The sequence below is a fragment of the Narcine bancroftii genome, chromosome 7 (assembly GCF_036971445.1).
Source record: "Narcine bancroftii isolate sNarBan1 chromosome 7, sNarBan1.hap1, whole genome shotgun sequence".
Classification (NCBI taxonomy): domain Eukaryota; kingdom Metazoa; phylum Chordata; class Chondrichthyes; order Torpediniformes; family Narcinidae; genus Narcine; species Narcine bancroftii.
This window is the reverse complement of record NC_091475.1, coordinates 191,354,308-191,373,555: the sequence shown is the minus strand read 5'-3', so window position 1 is coordinate 191,373,555 and position 19,248 is coordinate 191,354,308. Positions and strand designations below refer to the sequence as shown.

The 19,248-nt window shown below is 39.8% G+C and overlaps 1 protein-coding gene across 4 annotated transcripts in view; it reads right to left on the bottom strand.

Annotated features, from left to right (window-relative positions):
• relt (RELT TNF receptor) overlaps positions 1 to 19,034 on the bottom strand; it is a 91,758-nt gene extending 72,724 nt beyond the window's left edge. For 2 of the 4 annotated variants that reach the window (XM_069891796.1, XM_069891793.1), the window contains exons 1-3: positions 18,920 to 19,034; positions 14,179 to 14,235; positions 828 to 941 (exon numbers count right to left, since the gene is read on the bottom strand). In XM_069891796.1, the coding sequence (XP_069747897.1) occupies positions 828 to 941; positions 14,179 to 14,217 (153 nt within the window). In that variant the 5' untranslated portion in view covers positions 14,218 to 14,235; positions 18,920 to 19,034. Of the gene's footprint in view, positions 1 to 827; positions 942 to 5,524; positions 5,572 to 12,994; positions 13,122 to 14,178; positions 14,236 to 18,919 lie in introns of those variants that run through there. The other 2 variants (XM_069891795.1, XM_069891794.1) reach the window with 2 other exon arrangements.
• Between the last annotated feature and the right edge of the window lie 214 nt (positions 19,035 to 19,248).

Below are 19,248 nucleotides of genomic sequence, written 5' to 3'. Positions count from 1 at the left end.
CCATTTCAGAATTTCATGGATCCTTTCTTTTTTTTCATTTGTCTACCAAAATTACATTTTATCTCAGCTATTGTTACTATTGATCAGTAAAAAGTGGAATTATTAATAATTTGTAGAAGAAAAACAGGGGAATAATGCAAGGATTTTTTCTTTTAAATGAAGACAATGACCTAGTGCCTCTCCATCCTGAAATAGACCAAGGATGTAATGTTAACCCTGGGCACATTGCTTAGTGAGTGTTATCAAATTGGAAACCCATTTTAGATCAATCCCAAATCCCAGTCTTCATGGGTCACCAAGCAACCAAACTGGAAATATACAAGAAACATGCCAAACCAGTTCATTTTTAATAGCTTTGAGGCAGAAGTATTTGCTGACTTCATTAAGGAATGAATCAAAGCTTCCCCTTTCTCAGCCTGTTCTTGGACTGGTCCCTCCAGGGAAGACATTTCCTCTGATGTGGTAGTGCTTGTAAACTGTGGGATCACAGTCTTGGGAGATGATACAGTGCATTTAAAACTGAGAACAGAAAAGATTCCTTCATACAGAAGTTCGTGAAAGCTCTATCAAAGTCACTTGACATATTTAACATACTATATTTTCTAGACACAAAGGCTTCAAGAGGTAATAGGATGAGAATGGGATTTTGATACAAGTATGAAGGACCAGCCATGATTATAATGTCTTGCCTTTTCTATTTTGACATTTCAAAGCTTTAACTGTTTGTTAAAGATAGAGCAGACAAATTTACAGACAAAAACAGCACAAGTTGTCACCAAGCATACACATTACTTTAATGAGGATGTCAGAAAGAGTGAGCTTATTACCTTGTCAGGCTCTTGTCCTGGAGCACAGGGAAAGCAGGGGACACAGTGACCTCGGTTGTCCTCAAATTCTCGCTTGCCGCACTGCAACAACATTCCACTTTGCCAGGTCAGTAGCTGTGAGAGAACACCCATAGTTGGTGACCCATAATCATTCATTCTTCACTGGGACCTAATGAGTTGTTCAGTGAGACGACTTATAAATGCAATTGAATTACAATGTCATCTTCTGCCAAACAGCTGAGCAACCATTCCTTTCACCTTCCATGTGATGAAATCCCAGTTCTCCTCCCCAAACACAGGGGCTGGGGACAGACGGATATTGTTCATGGTCAGGAACCTACTTATTTAACATTAGGTTTCCCTTGGATGTTAAAAGGTGGTCCTCAATTTACAATGGCATTACGTTCCTGCACTCCCATTGCAAGTTGAAAAAGAATAATGGCACCTACCATTTTTAGTAATTAAATGCTGAATATCTGTGTCTTTATTCAAAACTGAAAACGCCATTAACGTACACAGCTGAAAGCACTTTGGGCCTGAGGAATTTTGAAGCATTGAACTAAAATCAATTGCTGGATGGTGGGGATGCTAAAGCAGCAGAGTCAATTTCACTCTGCTGATCATGCTCGAAAAAAACTCATAGAACACACTGTGTCATCAACACTTGTTGATGGTTTAACAGGCATAGTCTTCTTCAGGAAGATTTCAAATTTTGACTGGACAGATAGTTTCTTCTTTTCAATGTAAATTTCTCTGCAGCAAGCAAGAGCATCCTGTCAACTCTTGCAAATTTCCCATTTCTCCGTACACAACTATTGATAGAAGCAAGCACCTCAGCCAGTTTCTTTGCTGTGAACTTTATTGGTGCCTCGGGTATAGTTTTTGCTTTCTCGGTCTCAGCTTTTTACTTCTTGCTTCTTCTAGTTCGATCAGCTCCTCATTGGAAATTTCTTCAGCCTCAATGCCAAACAAGCTGATGAACATACTTTTTCATCCATTTCCAAATCTAGCTGTTTCCCAAGCACCAATATCTCCTACCTCACTGACAAAAGGCAAAGGAGGAAAAACCCAACACCCAACCCCAACCAACCAATTTTCCCCTGCAACCGCTGCAATCGTGTCTGCCTGTCCCGCATCGGACTTGTCAGCCACAAACGAGCCTGCAGCTGACGTGGACTTTTTACCCCCTCCATAAATCTTCGTCCGCGAAGCCAAGCCAAAGAAGAATATCTTATGTATTTCATCAACAGGAGAATCTTTGTTAAAGTCTTTGAAAGTGCTCAGAAACGTCTTCAAAACTTTCTTCCAAATGCCGCTCATGCATTGCCGCATGACCTCTTCTCATGCTACAGTGATGTTCTGAATACCATTTAGAATGTTGAAACCTTTCCAAAGCTCTCAGAACACTCGATTCAACAGTTTGGGCAAACGTTTGGCGTTAATGGTACACCTTGAACATAGCTATTCTGCCTTGGTCCATTGGTTGAATGAGTGAGGTTGTGTTCGGTGGCAAAAACACAACCTTTACTTCAGGATGCATGTTGCCAAGATGCTGTAGATACCATGGAGCATTGTCTAAAATCAGTAGATTCTTAAGTGGGATGTTGTTTTCGTGACAATATTCTTTTGCCTGAGGAATATAACAGTTCAAAAAAAGTCTTCAAATAATGCTAATGTCATCCAGACTTTCTTATGACGATAATAAACTGAAATTGTATGTTTTCTCACATACTTGAATGCTCTAGGGTTCTCAGAGTGGTAGATGAGATAAGGCTTCAATTTGAAACCTGCAACATTTCCACCTAAAAGCAGCGTTACACGGTCTTTTAATGCCATGAATCCTGGCATTGTCTTGGCCTCTTGATGAATGTAGCTCTGCTCCAGCATACACTTCAGAACAAGACAGTTTCTCAACGTTAAATATTTGTTCTGTAAAATATTCTTCATCAAAAATGATCCTATGCAGCTCCTCCTTAGAAGCTTTGGCTGCTTCAGTATCAGCACTTGCTTCTTCACTGCTAACCTTCACATTATGAAAATTATGACGCCATTTGAAGCATTGGAACCATCCATGGCTTGGTGTATACGTAGGGTCTTCAAGTGTATCGAAAAGACTTCTCGCCTTAGCCTGTATTGTCAGTAGGCTAAGCGGCACCCGCTTGTGGATTTGATCTTCCATCCATGTGACAAGTAATCTCTCCACATCATCAATTGGGCCCAGCCCTTCCTCGTGATAATTAGTGGAATTCATCAATGCTGACAATGTTGCTGCATCACTTAAGATGGTCGCAATCGTAGATGGCGAAAGTTCTAACTCGCACGCTTTAGCCATTGCCGGCTCGCCACCTGTACGGGGAGCAAGTATCTGGAGTTTTGTCTCGAGAGTAATTGCTTTCCTCTTTCTTCTCACCAGAAGCAGGAGACACACATGGGCATTTAGTGGACGTGATTAATTGCTTACAGTGCACTCGTTCACGCGATTGCTACAAAGACTGCGAGCGTAGTTGAGCCAACATCGCAAGAGAGTATGCTGTACAATGCTCTTGCATGACGCTGCCACTGCCCAGCATCGCGAGAGTAGCGCTACGCATATCGCAAGCCCGGGAACAGATCAGAACAACTCAAAATTGAAAGTAAACATTCAGACTAACATAACTTCTAAAAATCGTATGTTGGACCATTGTAAGTCAGAGACTATCTGTAATGGGATCATCCCCTGTGCAGTCAATGGAAATAAATACTGGGCGGGAATAAATTAGCTCTTCATTCTCCATCACATGTTGTTGCACAAAGACAATAAGCACATGGCATGGAGCTTTCAGCCATTCATATGGACCACATTCAACCTTATTTTAGCTCCATGGATGACATTCAGCATTCACAATTGCCCATTTCAGTAAGCAAGCAGTTGGCAGTCAACACCATCACATATCATCCAGATTTGGGTTAAGAATGTCGATCAGCCAGATGAGTTTTTGAAATTACAGTTTGATTCTTCAGGATGCACAATTACTAGCATCGACTTTCATTTGCCCACGTTTTGATTATAATTCTGTTCAATGAAATCATTACTAGTGTACACACTGGATTCTTTTCCCAAAGTTTTACATTTTTAAATTTAAAAAAAATTGTATTTACAACATAGTAGACACCCATTCTGGCCATTGAAACCTGTGCCACCCAATTAACTTACATTTTGGAGGTGGGAGGAAACTGGAGCACCCATGGAAAACCATGCAGGTCACAGACAGAATGTCTAAACTCCTTATAGAAAGCACCTGATCCAAACCTGGGTCACTGGTGCTGTAATAGCATCTTCTCTAACCGTGATGCACATTTTACAGTCCAGTGAACTAAACCAACCTTTGGATCCGTGCAATTATTGCATTGTTTCAGATGCATATTCTACAAGGTGTAAAATTAATGGCAAATTCCACATGCTACATTAAACCATCAACTTCTTAGAGAGATTTTTCACTTGATACTAGAGTCAGACCCAAGTGGCATAGAAAGAGGCTCTTTGGACAACTGGTCCATGCCAACCAAAGTGCCTTCCTGAACGAGCCCATTTGCCTACATTTGGCTCATATCTCTCTAAATTGTCCCTGTTCATTAATCTGTCCAGATATCTCCTAAACATTGTATTTGTGGCCAATTCTAACAACACTTCCTCTGGCAGCTTGTTCCATTTATCCCACACAGTGTGGAAAAAAATGTGCCCTCAGGTTATTTTAATTCTTTCCCCTCAAGAACCAGAGCAGCTTCAAATCAATATTCAAACATGCTGGCTGATGATGCCAAGGCAGTTAACATCTGAAAAAAGGGGCTATTGTTTCATAACAGAACTGTTATAGTGAGGGGGAAGAGAATTGCTTGATAGCACTTATTAAACTCTTTGAATGATGAAGATTGTTCCTTTTTTACTCTGTAATTTTAACTACCACAAATTATTTTCTTGGTCATTTCAGAACTGACAATTTTGAAATTGCAGTTTTTAGCTTGTATCATAGGAGAGAAATTTGGGAAATGCATCAAGTCAATTGTGTTCTATCATTTTCAGTGGCACCCACTCCGATCCTTCTTCATTTGTCAGCCAAGGCTGTCAGAAACTTTAACTCCATTGTTTCAGTCTGATTACACAAGCTTAGTGCTGCTACAAGGCTCTTGAAAGCAACAGGTTGCACTGTGTCTCGATTTATCCCGTTGATAAATTTTAAAAAAGGGGAAGAGCTGTTGGGAAAACAGCGCATGTAATGGAGATACACTCACAGCAACCATGTCAGAAAATAATGAACAGCAAATGTTTGCTTTGAACAAGTCTAGTATTAAAAACTGGAGCCAAACTTTTTAAAAAATGAACACATTAGTGTCAGATAATGCAGAAAGAACTGAATAAAATAAAAAAGGCAAGGAAATCTACTTGTCACTGAACTCTCATCGTCCGATTTACACACATGCTCAAAGTTTCAAGTTGGTATTTGTGTTGGGGAGGAGTCACGTGATGGAGTAGTGACCGATAGGGGAATACCAGCCCTCTCCAGAAAAGAAGAAATAAAGTGAAGAAAATACAAAGTTCAAGAAATACAAAACATAACAAATAAAAGATAAAGTTGTAGAGAAAAGAAAGAAAATGGAACCCAAGAAGGAAAAAGTAAAAACAGGAAAAAGACACCGAAAGAGAAAGGAGAAGGCCTTACCTGCATGAAGAAACAGGGAGCCGTCGTGGAAAAGAGAGCCCATTCTCCGAGGTCGGTGATGACCCTGCAGAGTCGCGACCCCCGACCGCTGGACTGCAAAAATGGCTCTCTGAGCCAAACAAAAGTGCGCTTACTAAGGAGAAGACCGACGGGAGGGGTGCTCAGCTGAGGAGCGGGCAAACACAACGCGACCAGCTGAGGGACGCCTGACACCAGGGCTCTCAGCTGGAAGAGGAAAGTGACAGGAAAGGGAGTGAAAGAAGAGCGCAGCAGGAGCCCCAACAGATGAGTAGCCCAGAAGAAAAGGACCAACAGCAAGAAGCCAAGCAAGAAGCCCAGCGAAGTGAGACAAGCAACTCATCAGGAAAGTCAGAAGAGACACAGATACAAGGAAGAGACAAACACAGGTGCAGACACAGAAGAAGAGGAAGAAGAAGACCAAGATCTGCATAGAGAAATAGAAGGTAAAACAGATGGACAGAATATGGATAAAGTTTCTTTTCAAGAACAAATGAGAGCATTAAAATAATGGTTGACATTAGAATTTAGTGAAATGAAAAGAAAAATGAAAAGTACAGAAGAAAAAGTGAATAAAATAGAAATAGGGAAAAGATTAGAAAATGTGGAAGAACGAGAAACTGCTGTAGAAATGGAAGTGAATGACTTAAGAAAAAAATTTGAAGAAAGTGAAAAAAAAAGTTAGTCACAAGAGTTGTTCGCTCAGAAAATTGATATGTTGGAAAATTATAGTAGGCGAAACAACATAAAAATAGTGGGCCTAAAGGAAGATGAAGGAGGCACAGATATGAAGGAATTTATAAAAGAATGGATCCCAAAGGTCCTGGGAATGACAGAAATACAGGAAGGAATGGAAATAGAAAGGGCACTCAGAACCCTAGCTCAGAAACCACAGACACATCAAAAACCAAGATCCGTTTTAGTAAAATTTTTGAGATATACGACAAGAGAAAATATACTGGAGTGGGCAAGGAATAAAATTAGAGAAGACAATAAACCATTGGAATACAAGGGTCAAAAAATATTTTTTTACCCAGACATAAGTTTTGAGGAAGGAGTTTAATACAGCAAAATCGATCCTATGGAAAAAAGCCTATAAATTTATGTTAAGATATCCAGCTGTGCTTAAAATATTTATCCCTGGGGAGCAAAACAGACTGTCTTGGATCCGGAGGAAGCACGAGAATTTGCAGAACGCCTGCAGGACAGATGGAGAGATGTAACAAGAATGAAGAACGGCGATAAAATACATATAAAGATGTAAAAATAATGTATATGTAAGAACTAAAGAAGGGAAAGAGAAGGGAAGAAAGGAAAGGGGAAAAAAAGAGGGTGAGCTTTGTTATGTGTAAAAAAGTCTTTTCTGAGGGGGGGTTGGGTGGGAGAGAATAACCGTCACTGCAAAATCAGTTGACGCTTGTGAGCAGGAGTTGTGGTTGCCCAGCAAGGGATAAGGGGCAACTCAGGGGGGGGGGGGGGGGGGACATTTGGGGCTAATGGGATATTGTATGTGGGAGTTGTTGAAGTATTTTATGTTTTAAATGTGTTGTCATACATTGAGTTCAAAAAGGGAAAACAGAGATGAAAATAGGGAAAAGGTGGTGGTGAGGAAGTGGAAATGAGGTATAAATAGGTATGAGATGGCCATGTTGAATTATATGACTATAAATATTAACGGAATACATAATCAAATCAAAAAGAAGAGGCTATTAAATTTACTGAAAAAAGAAAAAATTGATATAGCATTCGTGAAGGAAATGCATCTAAGTGGAACACAAGAAATTAAAGAGAGACTGGGTAGGGCACGTAATGGCAGCATCATATCATTCAAAAGCCAGAGGAGTAGCTATATTAATCAATAAAAATGTACCAATCAAAATAGAGGAGCAAATAATAGATCCAGCAGGGAGGTATGTAATGATAAAGTGTCAGATATATTCAGAATTTTGGAATTTGGTCTATATATATGCACCTAATGAAGAGGATCAAAAGTTTATGCAAGAAATTTTTTTTGAAGATTGTAGATACGCAAGGGAATATATTGATAGGAGGGGCTTTTAACCTTAATTTGGATCCAATATTGGATAAAACTGGACAAAAGACTAGCAAAAAGAACAAAGTAGCCAAATTTATGGTTAAATCAATGCAGGAAATTAAATTTATGGATATATGGAGGAGGCAGCACCCAAGGGAGAAGGAATACTCATATTATTCAAGTAGGCATAAAACATACTCATGGAGAGTTAGGAAAACTGAATATAAAGCTAGGTTGCTATCTGATCATTCATCCCTGTTATTAGTAATAGAACTGGAGGACATCCTACCAGGAAAATATAGATGGAGGTTAAACTCCATGCTATTTAAAAGGAAGGAATTTAGATAGTTTATTGAACGCCAAATTAAAATGTACTTTGAAATAAATACAGAATCAGTGAAAGACAAATTTATATTATGGAATCCAATGAAAACCTTCATTAGAGGGCAGATAATAAGTTATGTAACTAAGATGAAAAAGGACTACAATCAGGAAATAGAACAGTTGGAAAGGGAGATAGTAAGTACAGGAAAGGAACTAGCAACATGGGATGATATAACAAAAAGAGAATTGGCGGACAAAAAAATAAAAAACAAAACATTACAAACGTACAAGATGGAGAAGAACATCATGAAAATAAAACAGAAGTATTATGAACTAGGAGAAAAAACACATAAATTAGCCTGGCAACTGTAAGGTAAAACATCATGAGATGGGAATGTGTAGGGAGTTACCCTGTACAGGGCTGTAACAAGAAGGGGAGGTGTCCTTGTACTCCTGTTAGGTAAAACATCATGAGATGGGAATGTACAGGGCTGTAACAAGATGTGAATGCATCCTTGTACTTACAAGATAAGAGAGACATTGATGGATTGAGAGGCAGGAAGCTAGCAGGGAAAGGATAGCAACAGTTTTAGTCATTGGACAAGTAATGATATGATGATGTTCTAAGCACATATCCAAGGGTATAAAAAATCACCATTTTGCTGATAACGGCAGAATGCATTCTCCGACTAACATGGTTGGTCGCAAGTGTTACAATCCGGTAATAAAGAACAAAGAACCCTGATTTCGACTCAGCCTGGTGTTTGTCTCACTCATTCATGAACAAAGCAGACTTAACACAACTTAAAACAGAACAAGCCAAAAAGAACTGTATTGGCATCAAGGAAAAAGGACAAACAAATTACATATAACCCAATAGAGATTAATGAAAACTTTAAGGAATTTTATAAACAATTATACCAAACTGAGAATGAGGGGAAAGATGATAAAATAGAAGAGTTTTTAGCTAAAATTGAACTGCCAAAATTGCAAGAAGAGGAACAAAAAAACTGATAAAACCATTTGAAATAGAGGAAGTACAGGATATATTAAAAAAGCTGCTGAACAATAAAACGCCGGGAGGGGATGGATTCCCAATAGAATTCTATAAAACATTTAAAGAGTTATTAATTCCTTCTCTCCTGGAAGTAATGAACCAGATCGAAGAAACACAAAATTTGCTGATTCATGTAAGACAGCAATAATTACAGTAATACCAAAGACGGGGAAAGATCCACTAACACCAGCATCATATAGACCAATATCTCTACTTAATTCAGATTATAAGATAATAGATAATAAAATTATTAGCAAACAGATTGGCTGACTGTGTACCAAAAATAGTAAAACAAGATCAAACTGGATTTATTATGAAAAGACGAACAGAGGATAATGTCTGTAAATTTATTAATCTAATTCATGCAGTTCAAGGAAATAAGAAACCAACAGTGGCTGTTGCTTTAGACACAAAAAAAGCCTTTGACAGGGTAGAATGGAATTATTTATTCAAAATATTACAGAGGTTCAATCTACCAGAAAAATATATTAATTGGATTAAAGCATTATATAATGGACCATTGGCGAAGGTAACAGTAAATGGTTATGTATCGAACCAATTTAAATTAAGTAGGTCAACTAGGCAGGGATGTCCATTATCTCCCTCACTGTTCGCTTTAGCAATAGAACCCATTGGCAGAACAGATAAGAACAGAAAATAAAATAAAAGGGATAAAAATAAAGGAGAAGGAGTATAAAATCATAACATAACATAACAATTACAGCACGGAAACAGGCCATTAGGCCCTTCTAGTCCACACCGAACCAAACACCCCTTTCTAGTCCCACCTCCCTGCACAATACCCATAACCCTCCATCTTCTTCTCATCCATATACCTGTCCAACCTTTTCTTAAAACAATTGACTCCGCTGCCACTATTTCTCCCGGAAGATCATTCCACACGGCTACCACTCTCTGAGTAAAGAAGTTCCCCCTCATGTTACCTCTAAACCTCTGCCCCTTAATTCTTAACTCATGTCCTCTTGTTTTAATCTTTCCTCCTCTTAACGGAAATAGTCTATCCACATCCACTCTGTCTATCCCTTTCATAATCTTAAATACTTCTATCAAATCCCCTCTCAACCTTCTACGCTCCAAAGAATAAAGACCTAATCTGTCCAATCTCTCCCTATACTCTAGATGCTTAAACCCAAGTAACATTCTGGTAAACCTTCTCTGCACTCTCTCCACTCTGTTTATATCCTTCCTATAATTAGGCGACCAGAACTGCACACAGAACTCCAAATTAGGCCGCACCAATGTCTTATACAATCTCAACATCACCTCCCAACTCCTATATTCCATGCAATGATTGATAAAGGCCAGCATACTAAAAGGCTTCTTCACCACCCTATTCACGTGAGTTTCTACCTTCAGGGAACGATGTACCGTCACTCCTAAATCTTTCTGCTCTTCTGTATTCCTCAATGCTCTCCCATTTACCACATATGTATATAACGAACAACAATGGGCCCAATACAGATCCTTGAGGCACACCACTGGTCACCAGCCTCCAACCTGACAGACAATTATCCACTACCACTCTCTGGCCTCTCCCTTTCAGCCAATGTTCAATCCATTTGACTATCTTAAAATTTATACCTAAAGACTGCACCTTCCTAACTAACCTTCCATGTGGTACCTTATCGAAGGCCTTACTGAAGTCCATATAGACAACATCCACTGCGCTACCCTCATCCACATTCCTAGTCACCTCTTCAAAAAATTCAATCAGATTGGTCAAACATGACCTTCCTCCCACAAATCCATGTTGAGTGCTCCTGATCAGACCCTGTCTACCCAGATGTTTATAAGTACTATCTCTAAGAATTTTCTCCATTAATTTACCTACCACAGACGTCAAACTTACAGGCCGATAGTTGCCAGGCTTCCTCCTTGAACCCTTTTTAAATAACGGAACCACATGCGCAATGCGCCAATCCTCCGGCACTATCCCCATATCTAATGACATTTGGAAAATTACCGCCAGAGCCTCTGCTATTTCCTCCTTCACTTCTGTCAATGTCCTGGGGAAGATCCCGTCTGGTCCCGGAGACTTATCCACCTTTATATTCTTCAAAAGCCTTAAAACTACACCTTTTGTAATCTCTATATTCCCCATATTTACCCAATTTGCTTTTTTTATCTCACATCTCCCAATATCCTTCTCCTTAGTGAATATTGAAGAAAAGAAACTGTTCAATATCTCCCCCATTTCTCTGGGCTCCACACACAGTTTTCCGCTCTGATTTTTTAAGGGACCAATTTTGTCTCTAGCTTTCCTCTTACCATTAACATATTTGTAGAACTCTTTTGGATTAGTTTTCACCCTGCTTGCCATAGTTTTCTCGTACCTTCTTTTAGCTTTCCTAATTCCTCTCTTAAGATTCCTCTTACATTCAATGTATCTTTCAAACATCTCCTTAACTCCATGCTTCTTATATCTAATGTACGCCTCCCTTTTTCTTCGAACCAAGTTTCCAATATTCCTTGACAATCACGGCTCTCTCAAACCTTTTGCCCCTCCTTTTAACCTAACAGGAACATAAAGCTTTTGCACTCTCAAAATCTGATCTTTAAAAGACTTCCATCTCAGTTTATTTGCAGATGACATCATAGTATACTTAACAGAACTAGAAATATTAATAAAAGAACTACATAAGAAATTGAAGGAATATGGAGAAATATCGGGGTGCAAGATCAACGCAAATAAAAGTGAAGTGATGCCAATGAGTAATGTAGATTATACAGAATTTTAAAAAGAATCACCATTTAAATGGCAAACACAAGCAATCCGATACCCAAGTATTAGGTTAGATAATAATTTAAGCCACTTGTACAAATTAAATTATCAGCCACTAAAAGAAATTGCAGGAAGACTTAGAACATTGGAAAGAATTATCGCTAACATTGATAGGAGGGTAAATTGCATTAAAATGAATGTCTTCCCAAGGATACAATATTTATTTTAATTGTTACCAATTCCCTTAACAGAGAAATTCTTTAATAAACTAAAGAGAATAATAAGGAAATTTTTATGGAAAGGGGGGAAACCGAGGATAACGTTAGATAAATTAACAGAGTGGTACAACCAAGGTGGTTTGCAGTTACCAAACTTCAGAAATTATTATAGAGCAACACAATTAAGGTATTTATCAGATTTTTATCAGACAAGGGAAAAACCAGATTGGACTAAGATAGAGTTAGATAAAATAGGGGAGAAGGTACCGGAACATATACTTTATAAGTGGGATGAAAAGCTGGTACGATATAAAATCTCACCAGTATTGCATATTTACTCAATATATGGAAGAAGATTCACTTAGAAAGATGATTCACTTAGAAAGGAAAAAAAACAAATTACCAAATACCAAAATTATTATTGATGCAAAATCAGCTAATCCCTTTTACAATAGATAATCTTTCCTTTAGAGAATGGGAGAGAAAAGGAATTAAAAGAATAGAAAATTGTTTTTTGGGAAATAATTTATGAACATTTGAACAAATGAAGTACAAATATGGAATAACTCCTGGAATATGGAATATGGTATAATGTTTGCATACCATCAACTGAAAGCCTACTTAAAGGATAAATTGGGAAACAGACTGAGATTACCAGAAGGAAGCAACTTTGAATATGTGATTACAGACACAATGATAATTAAAAGATTAATAACGAACATGTACATCAAGCTGCAAGAGAATGAAAATGATAAAATAAGCTATAAATCCAAACAAAAGTGGGAAAAAGATATAAACATAAAGATAAAAAATGAAACATGGGAAAAGTTATGTTTTGGATCTATGAAGAATATAATAAATACAAGGTTACGTATGATACAGTATAATTGGTTACACAGGTTATATATCACGCCCCAAACATTAAAAAAATGAAATCCAACATTATCAGATAGATGTTTTCGCTGTAAGGAGGAAATGGGAACAACAGTACATGCAATTTGGGCATGTGAGAAAGTGAAAAAGTTTTGGGAAGATCTAAATCAGGTATTAAATAAAATCATAAAAAGCAACATACCAAAAAATCCAGAGATCTTTCTTCTAAGTAATATAAGTAGTAAGGAATTAGGCCTCAAACTGGATGAAGCGCAAAAAAGATTTATTACGATAGCCTTAGCTGTAGAACTTGGAAATCAGAAGAGAGCCTGAGAATACAGCAATGGTACATGGAAATGAATAAATGTATTCCATTGGAAAAAATAACATACAATTAAAAAAATAAAGTCACATTATTTGAACAAATTTGGGAACCGTACATGGAACATAACAGAGAAGGCTTGCCTCGGACCTCCACCCCCTAAAATGATAAGAAGACAAAATGACTTGATCCAGTGTGTAAAAGTAGATGACACATTTTTCTTGTTTATTTTTCATTGTGTGATGACATTGTTTAATGGTTTTATTGTATTGCATATGTTGAATGTTTATTGGTTTTGGAGGGGGGTGGGAAGGGGGGAGGGAAGGTAGGGGGGAAAAAAGGCCACTGTGTATATTTAAGAGGGAAATGTTTGTATGTATTTTGGTTGACATGGTTCAGTGTGAAAAATAAAAAAGTTGGTATTTGTGTTCAGAACCTCCATTACCTAGTAAGTCTCCCATCTCCATCATCTCCCTCAGCCCTTTCAGAATTCTGCAGTCTCTTCTACCACTCCCACTCAATTCAAACATCAATGCAGACTAGCTCCCCTCCTTTAAAGAGCCCATTAATGCCCACATCTTTGGCCAATGTCCTCACCACCTTCTGTGCAAATTTTAGTCAGATTACAGTTCTGTAAAGTGCCTTGGGTTGGTTTGCTATAATTCGGGTGATATTTATATGCTTGACATTGATGTTGTTCAGAGAAATTAATCACAGAACTAACACACCAGCACATGGCCTGGACAATTTCAAGGGCTCCCTCATTCACCCCCTGACAATCAAAAGATTGCCTTCCAACAATTCCAAACCATTGTAATCTACCTGCAAAAAGTGGCTCACTCTGTCTAGCCAAATTGATGGATCTTTAAAACAAAATATCTCCGTATCTAAAGTGATCTACGCTTGCCTACCTTAAAGGATTTGGCATTACCATGCCAGAGAAATGGCTTTCAGACTTTTTGGGATAAACTTCTTGGAACAGTTCATCTTCAGCCAAAACCCACAATCATTTAAAATTGCCCCAAAGTGCCTTTGAAATACTAGAGTGCAAAAAAAATACTCACAGTAAGGTAACTGAATAGTGAGCAATTCAGAGGGTTCATCTTCAATATTGATCAGACCTGAGAGAGAAAGACATGAGTAGCGATTATATAGAAATGAGCACATGAAGAAATCTCAAGTGCAGACCTCCTATATGATAAACAATTGCACTATTTGCCATTGGGAGCAACAGAGTCTTCATCTCAGTTTAAAGTATTTCCAGCACACACATCACTCCTTTCCAATAAAATCAGGCACAGAAGAAGCTCCAAGTTAATGCTTAGCCTATTTTGTCTACTTGCGCTTCTCTTCCCAAGAGTCCTTGCCAACACATTGAAGCATTTCTAATACAGTAATCTTATTGTTCTTTTTTTCCTGCTTTCTGCTGGTTTACTCTCCTCCTGCCCTTTCACAGGTATGATCACCAAAATATTTTCATTAGAAATTGAAATTCAGCAGCCTTTTCAGAAGTGTCGATTAGTCCAATTACTCACTCAAGACTAACCACTGATCTTGACATTCAGGAACTACCATTCCAAGTCCCCACCTGGAGGATGTCCTCATTGGCCATTCAATCAATGGTAGCTATAAAAATAGCCTAAAGGTTTTGATATCCTGAAGCAAGTGTTTTCCTCCCATCACCCCAACCATCTACACAGTTCAAACCATGAATGCTTGCTTGACTGCTCTTGGATGAATCCTTCTTTCTGCACCAGGTATAACATGACAGCAAACAAATTATGGAATATTTGCTGGCATGAGTAAAAACCTCAAAATTAGCCTGGACAAAATAATCCATTTCACTTGCATCACATCAATTGCCCTCCATCATACAATGGCTGCAGTGGCACATTTATGTAGGCTTCCCTGAACAGAACCTCCCAAACCCCAAGGGCTTAGGGTCCCTGTATCGACTTGGAAACACATTATGCTGCCAAGACTAAATCTCGGAACTTACTGCCCAACAAAACTGTACGAGTACCTCTGCCTGAAAAAATGCAGTAGTTCAAGAAGGCAGCACACCAGCAGCTTTTCAGGAGGAATAAATACTGCCCAGATCCTGAAAACGAATTGAAATAAAAAAAATCAGGATTTGGGATGACAGACACAGAATTCCTTGAAGGTTGAAGCCCAGACAGGACCTCACTTGGAGTTCAAGATACAGTTTTGGGATCCTTATTTAAGAAAGGATGTGTTGGCATTGGAGAACATTCAGATTCACAAGAGTGATTCCTGGAATTAAAGGATTCAAAGATAAGGAATGCTTGATGGCTCTTGGAGTTCAGAAGAATGGCTGGGGGTGGGTGGAAAATGTCAAACTTTTCAAACATTGAAAGGCCTGTGGCAAAATTGTTTCCCATGGTAGGAGAATCTAGGACAAGAGGCCACAACTTCAGGATTGAAAGTGCCCAGTTAAAACAGGGATGTGGAGGAATTTATTTAGCCAGAGAGTGGTAGACCTTTAGAATTTTCTGCCACAGGAAGCTGTGGAGGCCAAATTGTTGGAAGTAATCAAGGCAGAAGTTGATAGGGTACCAAGGATTACGGGGAGAAGGCAGTGGAGAGAGGCTGAGTGAGAGAATGGATCCACTCATGAAGAAATGGCAGAGTGAACTTGATGGGCCAAATGGCCTATCTCTGGTCCTATATCCATGGTGTTATGGAAAGTGGTATTGTAGAGGTTTTGGCACATTTTAGCCTTCATAAATCAAAGTATGGAGCAAAGTTACTAGCACGTTATGTTAAAGTTGTACAAGACATTGGTGAGGCTAAAAATAAAGTATTGTATGCAGTTTGGGGTCACCTACCTACAGAAAGATATCAATAAGATTGAAAGAGAACAGAGAAAATTTTCAAGTGTGTTGCCAGGACATGAGTGGGTGAGGTTTTGGGAAGAGTTAAGTAGATTAGACTAGTTCTTGTAAGATTTGATTGAGGTATACATGATTATGAGAGGAATAGATAGGGTAGATGCAAGCAGTCTTTTTTCCCCAATGAGGTTGGGTGAGACAAGAGCCAAACAATATGGGTAAAAGGAGAAATGTTTAAGGGGAATTTTAGGAAGAACTTCTTCACTCAGAGGGTGATGAGAGTGTGGATCAAGCTGCCAACAGAAGTGGTAGATCAGGTTAGATTACAATTTTGAATAGGTACATGGATGGGGGGGGGGGGGGGGGTTGTATGGAGGTCTATGATCAGGGATGAGGCAGACAATTTCAGTGAAGATGAGATGGGCTGAAGGGCCTGTTTCCATGCCATAGTGTTCTATACTTCTGTAACCCTTATAAAACAAAAGGCAAAAGAATCTACTTAAATAACAAGTCCTTCAACCTTGTAACCTTGTTTTAATACTAACCCAGCCAAAAGAATGAAACTCATTGCTGGTTACATGTACACCAAATGAAACGTGCAGAGAAGGTGCTCCAGGAACTGTAGGGAAGTAGAATGATGAGGGCAGTACTAGCTCGGTGGCTTTATAAACATGGGGAAATCGCCTGGGGAAAACCACCTTTAGTTGTAAAAGGATCTTCTCTTTTCCTCTAATCTACTGCAATCATCTGCAAGGAGCAAACTGTTAGATTTGGTAGATTTGATAAAAAAATAAAACTGAACCACAGATACTGAAAATCTTAAATAAAAACAAAATCCTAGAAACATTCCACAAGTTTAGCAGCAATTGTGGAAATGAAAGAGTTAAAATTTTGATTGCAGCAACTTAATCAGAACAGGGGCAAACAAGTTAGATTTAATTTGTAAAGAGAGTGGGGAGAAAAATCAGAATTTATTGTCATGAACAAGTCATGAAATTCGGTGTTTTGTGGCAGCATCATACCATCTTACCACATCACCGTAACAAAATAATAATAGTACACAAGTAAGGTAGTGTCTGGTTCATAAAATTATTGATTATTCAGGAATCTGATGGCAGCGGGGAAGAAGCTGTCCTTTTGCCATTGAGTGTTCATCTTTAGGCTCCTGTACCTTTTTCCCGATGGTAGCAAATTGAAGAACGCATGGCCTAGGTGGTGGGGGGGTGGGTGGGAGGGGGTCTTTGAGGATAGAGGATGCTTTCTTAAGACAGCTCCTCATGTAGATGCCTTGATGGAGTGAAGCCTACTGCCCGTGATGTCGCAGGCCAAGTTTACAACCCTCTGGAGTTTTTCTTGCCCTGAGAGTTGGTGCCACTTGGCTATCAGAATACTCTCCACGGTTTATAGGTTTAGAGAGTTTCTAGTGACATGCTGAATCTCTTCAGATGCCTAACAAAGTATAGCCACTGACATGTCTTCTTTGTGATTGCATCAATGCAATGGCTCCAGGACAGATCCTCAGATACGTTAACACCCAAAATTTTGTGCATCTTGCACAGGTCATAATTGGACTTCTTGTAAAGATCTCGACCCCTGGCCTTAAACGGACTTGTTCTCACCCTCAGTAGGTTGCGGATTCTCTGATTCATACAGGGCTTCTCGTTGGGGAGCACCCAGTGTTTGCGCATGGGCACACACTCATCTATACAGGTCTTGACGAAGACTGTGAGACCTGTTGCATATTCATTCAAGTCGATGGATGAATTCTTGAATATGTTCCAGTCCACAGATTCAAAGCAGTCCTGCAGTTGCTCCTTCACCTCCCTCGACCACACCTTTACCTCCTTCACCTCTGGTGCTATGGTCTTCAATCTCTGCTTATACACTAGGAGTTGAAGTACTGCCAAGGTGATCGGACTTGCCCAAGTGCGGTCGTGGTGTGGCTCAAAGGGATCTTGGGGTCTAAATTCAAAGACCTCTCAAGGTTGCCACACATGTTGATAGAGTAGTTAAGAAGACCTATGGTATGCTGTCATTCATTGGTCAGGGAATTGATTTCAAGAGCCACAAGGTAATGTAGCAGCTCTGGTCACATCACATTTTGAATATTGTGTTCAGTTCTGGTCACCACATTACAGGAAAGAAGTGGAAACTTTGGAGAGGGTGTAGAAGAGATTTACCAGAATGTTGCTTGGATTGAAGAACATGTCTTATGAGGCAACATTAAACCTAGTGACTTTTCTCTTTGGAGCAAAGGATGAGAGGCAACACAATAGAGGGCTACAAGATAATGAGTGGTCAGCCAGGACCTTTATCTCAAGGGGAAAGAAGCAAACACCAGAGGACGTCCATACAAAGTGTGGGGATGAATGTTTCAAGGCAAAGTCATTTTGAACTATGCAAAGGGAAGTGGGGACTTGGAATACATTGCCAGGGGTGGTAGTAGAGGCCGGTACAATAGGGACATTTTAAAAACACATAGATAGAAGACCGGCACATAGAAAAATCGAGGGGTAGGGGTTTAGCTTGTTGAGTAGCTTGTGGGCATGTATTGTTCTTCTGTTCTAATAGAAACTCAGACAAAACACAACGAACAATGAAAAGCCGGAGCAACCTAGCAGGTTCAATTTTGCTTTGCCGTTAACAGCACGGGCTAAATTCCTGTTACATCTCATTTAGAAATGCGACCCACTCATGATATGTAACAGGAAATCATCTCACCCCGTAACCTTAATAATGCAGGCATCGAAATAATACCGACGGGCTTGCAAGAAGACGCGAACTTGTGAATTAGAAATAGAAGGAAGCCACTCGGCCCTTCGAGCCGATTCAAGCCGAGAGCTCCCTCTGAGTTCTGACCCAGACCCTCCGGCTGAAGAGCCTGATGACAGAACGTGCAGGACACGAGCTGAACCAAAGTCTCCGGTCAACCTTAGCCATGCAACGCACTCACCTGGCGGCTTTTTGTACATTGGCCACCTCCACCACTTCCCCCTGCGGTCGGGTCGCGCCGCGCTCCCGGCTCCCGACGCCCGCTGCTCATCGCCGGCTCGCGTTCGAAAGACATGCGCCGGGGACGGGCGGGTGACGCCGCCTGTGTCGTCACTCCGGTCTCGCGACCCCGCCCCCCCTGCGTCAGTGTGCGTCATCACGCCCTGACCCAAGGCCGTCCCAGCCGCTGTCAATCGCAGGGGAGGTTCGTTGCTCCGCTGTCCCCCTTTTTGGTCGGTTCATGGTTCGGTTCCACGACTGGCCCCCCGGGGGGGGGGGGGGGGGGTGGGG